The sequence below is a fragment of the Gekko japonicus genome, unplaced genomic scaffold (assembly GCF_001447785.1).
Source record: "Gekko japonicus isolate JY-2015 unplaced genomic scaffold, Gekko_japonicus_V1.1 scaffold6859, whole genome shotgun sequence".
NCBI classification, from domain to species: Eukaryota; Metazoa; Chordata; class Lepidosauria; order Squamata; family Gekkonidae; genus Gekko; species Gekko japonicus.
Genome location: NW_015170487.1, coordinates 5,445 through 13,486, shown reverse-complemented (window position 1 = coordinate 13,486; position 8,042 = coordinate 5,445). Strand labels below are relative to the sequence as shown.

Sequence of the window (8,042 nt, the reverse complement as noted above, 5' to 3'; positions counted from 1 at the left end):
TTCCCGCTAAGCTGAGTTAGTGTGAGCTAGCTCCCAGTTTTTCAGCCTCTGGCTCACACATTTTTTTGTCTTCGCTCGGGAAGGAGAGCCCCAGAGCAGACTCATTGATGCAGTCGCCCAATCGCTTGCTCACACAACTTTAGTGCCGGTCGCTCACAAAGTAGAATTTTCGCTCACCAGACTCCACGGCTTAGAGGGAGGCGTTGGTCTTGGGAGGGGGATCGAAAGCACGGCATGGCCCGTTCTCTGAAATGAGTGTGGGGAGCACCGGAGCCTTCAGACCCTCCGGGCCCGGCTCAACAGCATCCTTCCTGCCCCCTCGGCTTGCTGAGCGTGCTCTCCCGCTGTCTCCTCTCCCCTCCCCTCCCCCCCATGTGGCAGGGCATGAAGGTCTCCTGCACCCATTTCCAGTGCGCCGCCGGCGCGTTCACATACCTGCGGGACCACTTCCCCCATTCCTACAGCGTCGACATGAGCCACCAGATCCTCAGTCTCAACATCAACCTCATGCTGGTAAGACGCGGCCGTTCCCTCCCGCGGAGCTCAGCCCTGGGCCGCGAGCACTGAGCGACGGCTGCAAGGGTTTTGTCACGCTGCTGCCATGAAAGCCGCATCTCCCGATGGGCCTTGGAGTTCCACAGCAAAAGCTCAGGCCGCAAGGAGAGGAGCGACTCTCTTTGCATTTGCATGTGGCCTGGTGGCATATTCCTACAAGTAATGGTGGAGATAGATCAACGTGGGTAGCCAGTCACGTTACGTCTGTCTGTACCGGCAGAAAAGAGCCAGAGTCCAGCAGCACCTTGAAGACCAACAAAATTTGTAGCAGGGGAGGAGCTTTCATGAGGCACTGCTTTCTTCAGATACCTTCGGTGAGCGGTGACTCACGAAAGCTCATATATCCTGCCACAAATTTTGTTGGCCTTTGAGGTGCTCCTGGACACCCAGTTTGGTGCAGTGGTTAAGTGTTTGGACTCTAATCTGGGAGAACCGGGTTTGATTCCCCACTGCTCCACTCGCAGCTGCTGGATGACCTTGGGAAGGAGAGCCAGTTTGGTGTAGTGGTTAAGTGCAAGGACTCTAATCTGGGAGAACCGGGTTTGGTTCCCCACTCCTCCACTCGCAGCTGCTGGATGACCTTGGGCAAGCCATAGTTCTGTCAGAGCTGTTCTCTCATGAGCAGTTTTTGTCAGAGCTCTCTCAGCCCCGCCTACCTCACAAGGGTGTTTGTTGTGGGGAGGGGGAAAGGAGTTTGTAAGCCACTCCGGGAGAAGGGCGGGGTGTAAATTCAATGTCTTCTCATTCTTCTACTTTTGGTGAAGTGGAAGGCAGGCTGTCTTGCAGCATCATGGGGGACCTCAAAAACACAGCGGGCCAGCTTTGGGTTGTACTAGATTGGGGCTCTGTGGGGTGCGATCCCTCGAGGCCCCTTCCTGCATCTGTCTCGGGAGCGGAGCCTTTGGTGGCTTTTTGCTTGCAGCCAAATACTTTCGGCTGGTTTCCTCCTGCTAGGAAGGGTTCACCTGCTGTCTGGGGAGGGTCCCCCTCCCCCTCGGGTCTGGGCCAGGCCCCACCCACGTTGCTCTCTTTCTTGTCTCCTGAAGGGCCAAGCTCAGGAGTGCCTCCTGGAGAAGTCGATGCTGGACAACCGCAAGAGCTTCCTGGTGGCCAGGATCAGTGCCCAGGTGAGCCGTTCGCCACCAAGAGCGAGAAAGCCTTTGGGGATCTTTGTACCTGGGCAGACAGGTGTCAGACTCCCATCGCATCAACGAAGAACACACTTGTAGAAAAGGTTTTCCTTTATTCGAAGCAATGGGTGCATAACAGGATCACTGTTCAGAATGAGGCATAAGCATGGATCCCAATAGATTATAGTAAATTCAAAAAGCCGAGGCCCAATTGCGGGACTTCCCCCGTGCGCCATTGAGCCTGGGAAGCAACGCTCCTACTTACTCATAACATACTGCTTCTCATGGATAATGCCATGAGATCACCCAAGCTACTACCCGCCAGCAACCACCTGCGGCCTTGAGAGATACGGACGTTCCTGCAACTAGGCAATTAAGCATATAAACAGGCATACATGGGAAAGTGAAAGCAAACAAGTGCATACCCAGAGAATAATGACACGTACGAATACACACAGAGCATAGTGAAACATAAGAGCACACACAGAGTACAGGGAAACACATTGGCAGCTTGCTGACAACAGGTGGAGGGTTTGGGACCCAAAGGCTGTCTAGGGCGGTTACCGGTAGGCAGCTCTCCACAGTGTGATATGGCCGCCTCCAGTGGCGATTACACCTCTGGTTCGCTGGTGAGGCTGTCTGTGGCACACACCCCCGTTGCTTCCGTAGTTAGCCTCAACCCATCCGGGTGTCCCGCACCCCCCCCACTCCCACCAGAGCCACACGTTGGACATCCCCTGCCTCTGGTCCCCTTCCGAAGGTGGTGGATTACTACAAAGAAGCTTGCCGGGCCTTGGAGAACTCCGACACCGCCTCCCTCCTAGGGAAGATCCAGAAGGACTGGAAGAAGCTGGTGCAGATGAAAATCTACTACTTTGCTGCTGTCGCACATGTGAGTATCCCAGGCAGGGTCCAGCTCTGGTCAGCTAAGCTTTTCCCAGCACCGTCCTTCACCTTTTGAGTTGTGCAGGGTGGTACTGCCCACTGGCTGTGTCTCTGCCACCCCAGGTGCCTTGTGCCGTGCTAAGGGTTTAAAAAAAATAAATTAATTTGACATTTGTCTTTACCTGGTTTTTCCTCAGCACACCACTTTGGAAAACAAATGGGTACCGAATGTGCTGGCAATCCTAAGGAAGAAAAGACAGACCTCTCTTGGCCGTAAATGGCCAAGTGTCCCAATAAGGACATAAGAACATAAGAGAAGCCAATGTTGGATCAGGCCAAAGGCCCATCCAGTCCAACACTCTGTTGTCACGCATTGGCCAAAAATACCAGGGGACATCAGGAGGTCCAGCAGTGGGGCCAGGACACTAGAAGCCCTCCCACTGTTACCCCCCCCCAGCACCAAGAATACAGAGCATCCTTTGCCCCAGCCTGAGAATTCCTATCTGTACCTTGTGGCTAATGGCCACTGATGGACCTTTGCTCCGTATAAGAACATAAGAGAAGACCATGTTGGATCAGGCCAATGGCCCATCCAGTCCAACTCTGTTTCACACAGTGGTCAAAAATACCAGGTGTCATCAGGAGGTCCAGCAGTGGGGCCAGGACACTTGAAGCCCTCCCACTGTTGCCCCCACCCCGCAAGCACCAAGAAGACAGAGCATCCCTGGCCCCAGACTGAGAGTTCCTATCTGTACCTTGTGGCTAATGGCCACTGTGGACCTCTGCTCCATATAAGAACATAAGAGAAGCCCATGTTGGATCAGGCCAATGGCCCATCCAGTCCAACTCTGTTTCACACAGTGGTCAAAAATACCAGGTGTCATCAGGAGGTCCAGCAGTGGGGCCAGGACACTTGAAGCCCTCCCACTGTTGCCCCCACCCCGCAAGCACCAAGAAGACAGAGCATCCCTGGCCCCAGACTGAGAGTTCCTATCTGTACCTTGTGGCTAATGGCCACTGTGGACCTCTGCTCCATATAAGAACATAAGAGAAGCCCATGTTGGATCAGGCCAGTGGCCCATCCAGTCCAACTCTCTGTTTCACACAGTGGCCAAGACCCAGGTGCCATCAGTGGGTCCACCAGCACGACCAGAACTCCAGAAGCCCTCCCACTGTGGGTCTCCTAAGCACCAAGAATACAGAGCATTACTGCCCCAGACATAGCGTTCCATCTATACCTTGTAGCTAATAGCTACTGATGGACCTCTGCTCCATATGTTGATCCAGTCCACTCTTGAAGCTGTCTATACTTGTAGCTGCCACCCCTTCCTGCAGCCATGAATCCCATGTGTTAATTACTCTTTGGGTGACATTTCTGCTCCAGATGTTTATCCAATTCCCTCTTGAAGCTGCCCATGCTTGTAGCCGCCGCCACCTCCTATGGCAGTGAATTCCACGTGTTAATTGCTCTAAATCCCAGTCAATCCCACGCACTCCTCGGTATGCCTGGGGAAGTGCCTTACGTTCTCTCTGAGGGTTGCTTTTGGCCCTTGATCGCTTCTGGGGATGGAGGGCTCCCGTGGCCGGAGGGCGTGACCGCAGGAGCCCAGGCCCAGGGGGCTGCGGGGTTGGACGGGGCTCCTTCTGCCACTCTGCTCCAGCGCTGTTCCTTCTCTGTCTCTTGGCAGCTGCACATGGGGAAGCAGGCCGAGGAGCAGCAGAAGTTTGGGGAGAGGGTAAGTGGGGGCCAAGTGAGCAACTTGAGAACAGCTATTTGAAAAATCCCTTCACAAATTAAAAAGAATATCATAGGACTCAATGTAAACTATCAGAGAGGAAGAAGGGGACCAGCTAACATGAATGGGGAAGGAAGGAAAGAAAATCAGTCTAAATCAGATCAGTTGAAATATCAAGCTGAAACCTTGTCCAGAGATTTATCTGTTAAATATAATTCCCAAGGAATATAAAGAAAACGATGTATATGTACTAACTTATGTTCTCACAGCAGCTAGAATTCTAATAGCAAAGTATTGGAAGCAAGATAAGATACCAACGAGAAAAGAGTTAGCTATAAAACTAATAGAGGTTGCTGAAATGGACAAACTGAATGTAACATTGCAAGGGAAGGATGAGAAAATGTTTCAAGAAAGTTGGCTAAGATATATAAATGGATAAAGGGAAAAAATAAACAATAAACTCAAGAATGCTATATGAATATAATATTAGTATATGTATGATTATACTTTGTAAAATGAAAAATAAAACTTAAAAAAAAAGGAAGGAAGAGAGTGGCCAGGGACAGAACTCACCGTTGTTCTAACCTGGCTGCTCATGATTCTTCAGGAGCTGGTCCTGGAGTTCTGAGGGCCCTGGTTTTGCTGGGGCCCTCAATGTGGTCCCCCCGTCACCTTTCTTGGTGCCCACCGAGTGTTCTTAGAAACCAGATGGGGCAATGTTGGGTTTGTGCCAAGCAGGGCTTCCGATTGGCCACTGGCGATCTGATTGGCTTTGCAGATCGAAGTAACCTTGTTTCAGCCCCAGCCGCCACCAGTGTCAGTTTTGTTCTCTTGCTCGTCCGTCCCGGTTTCTTTTTTAAAATCACCCCTCTTCTCCCCTGCACTTGGGGTTTCCCCTGCAGGTGTGGTTGGCTCCTCCTCCTGCAGCAAGCATTCTGTGCCTGCGCCCCCCTCAAATGCTCTGTCAGAATTCCAAAGGGGGGCTCAAAAAGGCTGGGGGCTCCTGAGCTAGAGGGTGGAATTGAGCCTTGACAGGCAACCCCTTTTCCTGGAAGTAATGGCAACTGTGAACTCTCTTTGCTGGAGAGTAACTGGGGCCTTTCCCCTAAACTTCTAGGCTTTCCCCTTCTTTTTCTAATATTAGATTTTTTCTTCAAAATTTAGCACAAGATTTGGGGTGTGCCAAAAAAAAAAAAAATTCGGCCTGATTTGGTTTGGCCAAATTGGGCCCAATCTGATTCGGCTGGCCAAATGACCCCCGAATGCCACATTCGGCAATGAAAGCCGATTCGGGGCTCCTTCGGCCAGCTGAATCAGATTCGGCCAGGGCCGTCCTCCAAGGGGGTGCTTGCCCGGGATCCCTGCAGGGCAGGGAGCATGCCGCCTCTGCAGTGCGACTAGAGGTTTAAAGATTGAATCCCCCCATCGTCGCTCCGCAGAGGCGGCACGCTCCCTTCATTGAAGGGAAGACAGTTTGCCTTCCCTTCAGTGAAGGGAGCCCACTGCTCTTCCTGGCCTGCCCGCTGAAGCAGGCGAGCAGGGGAAGGGTTCCCGAGCCACTGCCGCCCCCCTTTCCTGGCCCGCTCACTGACGTGGGTGAGCCAGGAAGGGCCCAGGAGGGAGTGGGGAGACATTTAATAATAATAAATAATAATAATCTTTCAATTTATTAATCGCTCAATCCTGCATTTAAATGTCTCCCTGTGGCCAGAGGACCTCCCCTGTAATTCCTGGCCTGCCGCAAAGGTGGGCGAGCCAGGGAGGGAGCAGAGAGGCATTTAAATGCCTCCCCATGCTTTACCCAGGGGACGGGGCCGCTTTTCGGGCAGCGGCCGAAATGCCGCTGAATTTCAGTGGCGGCTTTCGGCCCGTGGCTGCCCGAAAGGGGGCCGAATGGGCCATTTTCGGGAGTGCATTCGGTTCGAATGAACCGAATGCACATCCCTACACAAGATATATAAAATATTTCATGTTCCCAGCTACAAAAAGAAACCGAGGCATTGTGATAACTCATCAAACACTTTCTGGCTTACCTTATTATTCTAAAAGATTGTAAGCAGTACCCATTGCTCAATGAATTTATCTGAACAATAAAAATTATTTCCTGGGGCCTTCTGATAATGCATTAACTTAGTGACTAATGCAGTATTCCTCACATGAAGGGAACTGTTCATTCTCCAAAGGAGGTTTGGACTTCCAATTTTTTTGTTTTTGTCGGCTGAGCAGCAGTAATTCAGATCAGAACTGAGTCTGCATCTGACAGGGCAACGTGTGAACTCGGGGAAGGGCGGAATATAAATTGAATTTCTACATAAAAATAAATGTCATTTTAAATAACCCAAGAGAATAACTTTTGGATCAGGTTATATTACTTCCCTCTATTTCCTTAATAAATTGGATTGCCAGTTTCTCAAAAGACTGAATTTTTTGAAAATGACCAAAAAATTGTTAAAAAAAGAAATCTGCCCTGGATAAACCCCACCACCAAACTGGCACTGCATATTTCTGAACTTAGCGGCTGACTTGTATGAAGTGAGAGACCATTCAAACAAACTCTGGAATATTAGTTGTTGTAGATTTCCCGGGCTGTATGGCTGTGGTCCTGGCATTGTAAAACCTGACGTTCCGCCAGCAGCTGTGACTGGCACCCTCAGAGGTATGACACAGAAAGATGGAGTACTCTCTGTGTCAAGGTGAGAAGAAAAATGGTAGGCAGGTCATTTATAAATTTTCTTATAAAGTCATTGAACTGAGTTTAGGTGCCACACAATTCCACCTCCACCTCCATTCCACTAAATCAGTATTGATCTGTAAGTCCCCGCTCCTCCTTAGAATGTAATTTAAGAAAGACTTTGTAGATTTACTAGCAAAGAATAAGTTTTAGTGATTAGACCATCAGGTAGCTGTTCAGCGCTAATGGTCAGCTTTGTTCCGCTTAAATAGGATTATGTAAGCCCTTCTTTCGATGCCAGCCGCGTCTTGCGTTCAGAACATGTGTCCCAGAATGCGCTCCTTACAAATGCTTGAGAAGTGTCTTGGTCTGGGTAGCCATGTGGACGGCTTCCCCTCTCCCTCTGCAGTCGTCAAGCTATTTTTTCTTCCTTGCTGTTAGTGACGGAGGCAGCTCAGAAGGGCCTTTGGTTCACTTAATCTCTGCCCCCTTTGCAGGTCGTCTACTTCCAGAGCGCTTTGGACAAGCTCAACGAGGCCATCAAACTGGCTAAGGTACGGCTGGTCTTTTGCTTAGGGCCCCTGAGCCTGGAATGCCGTGCTTAAGAAACCCCGGATTCCTGTGGCCTCAACATTCTGTCGTCTGGAAGGGTCGTGCACGGCAGCGTGTGTGATTTGCCACACAAGTCCTGCCATCAGTACACGGAGGCCAAGGACTTCCTGTGTTGTTGTCTTGCAATAGTTGGAATTCAGAGAGAGAGAGAGAGAGAGAGAGAGAGAGAGAGAGAGAGAGAGAGAGAGAGAGAACGCGGAGCAAAATAACGAGTCGCTGTTGTGATTTGCCACACAAGCCCTGCCATCAGTACACGGAGGCCAAGGACTTCCTGTGTTCTTGTCTTTCAATAGCTGGAATTCAGAGAGAGAGAGAGCGCTGCTGAACACAGAGCTTCCCATTAGCCGTTGTCAGATCTCTTGTCCGTTAATGTATTTAAACCCTATCTAAGAACATCAGAAGAGCCTTGCAGGATCAGACCAGTGAGGGTCTGTTTAGTCCAGCATCCCGTCT

The 8,042-nt window shown here is 50.7% G+C and overlaps 1 protein-coding gene across 1 annotated transcript in view; it reads left to right on the top strand.

The window, feature by feature from the left end:
- LOC107116430 (tyrosine-protein phosphatase non-receptor type 23-like) overlaps positions 1-8,042 on the top strand; it is a gene marked incomplete at both ends in the record, with an annotated part of 22,461 nt that overhangs the window by 9,016 nt on the left and 5,403 nt on the right. The window contains 5 exons of the mRNA XM_015418321.1: positions 382-513; positions 1,602-1,682; positions 2,446-2,577; positions 4,259-4,306; positions 7,475-7,574. Coding sequence (XP_015273807.1) covers positions 382-513; positions 1,602-1,682; positions 2,446-2,577; positions 4,259-4,306; positions 7,475-7,574 — 493 coding nt within the window. The remainder of the gene's footprint in view (positions 1-381; positions 514-1,601; positions 1,683-2,445; positions 2,578-4,258; positions 4,307-7,474; positions 7,575-8,042) is intronic.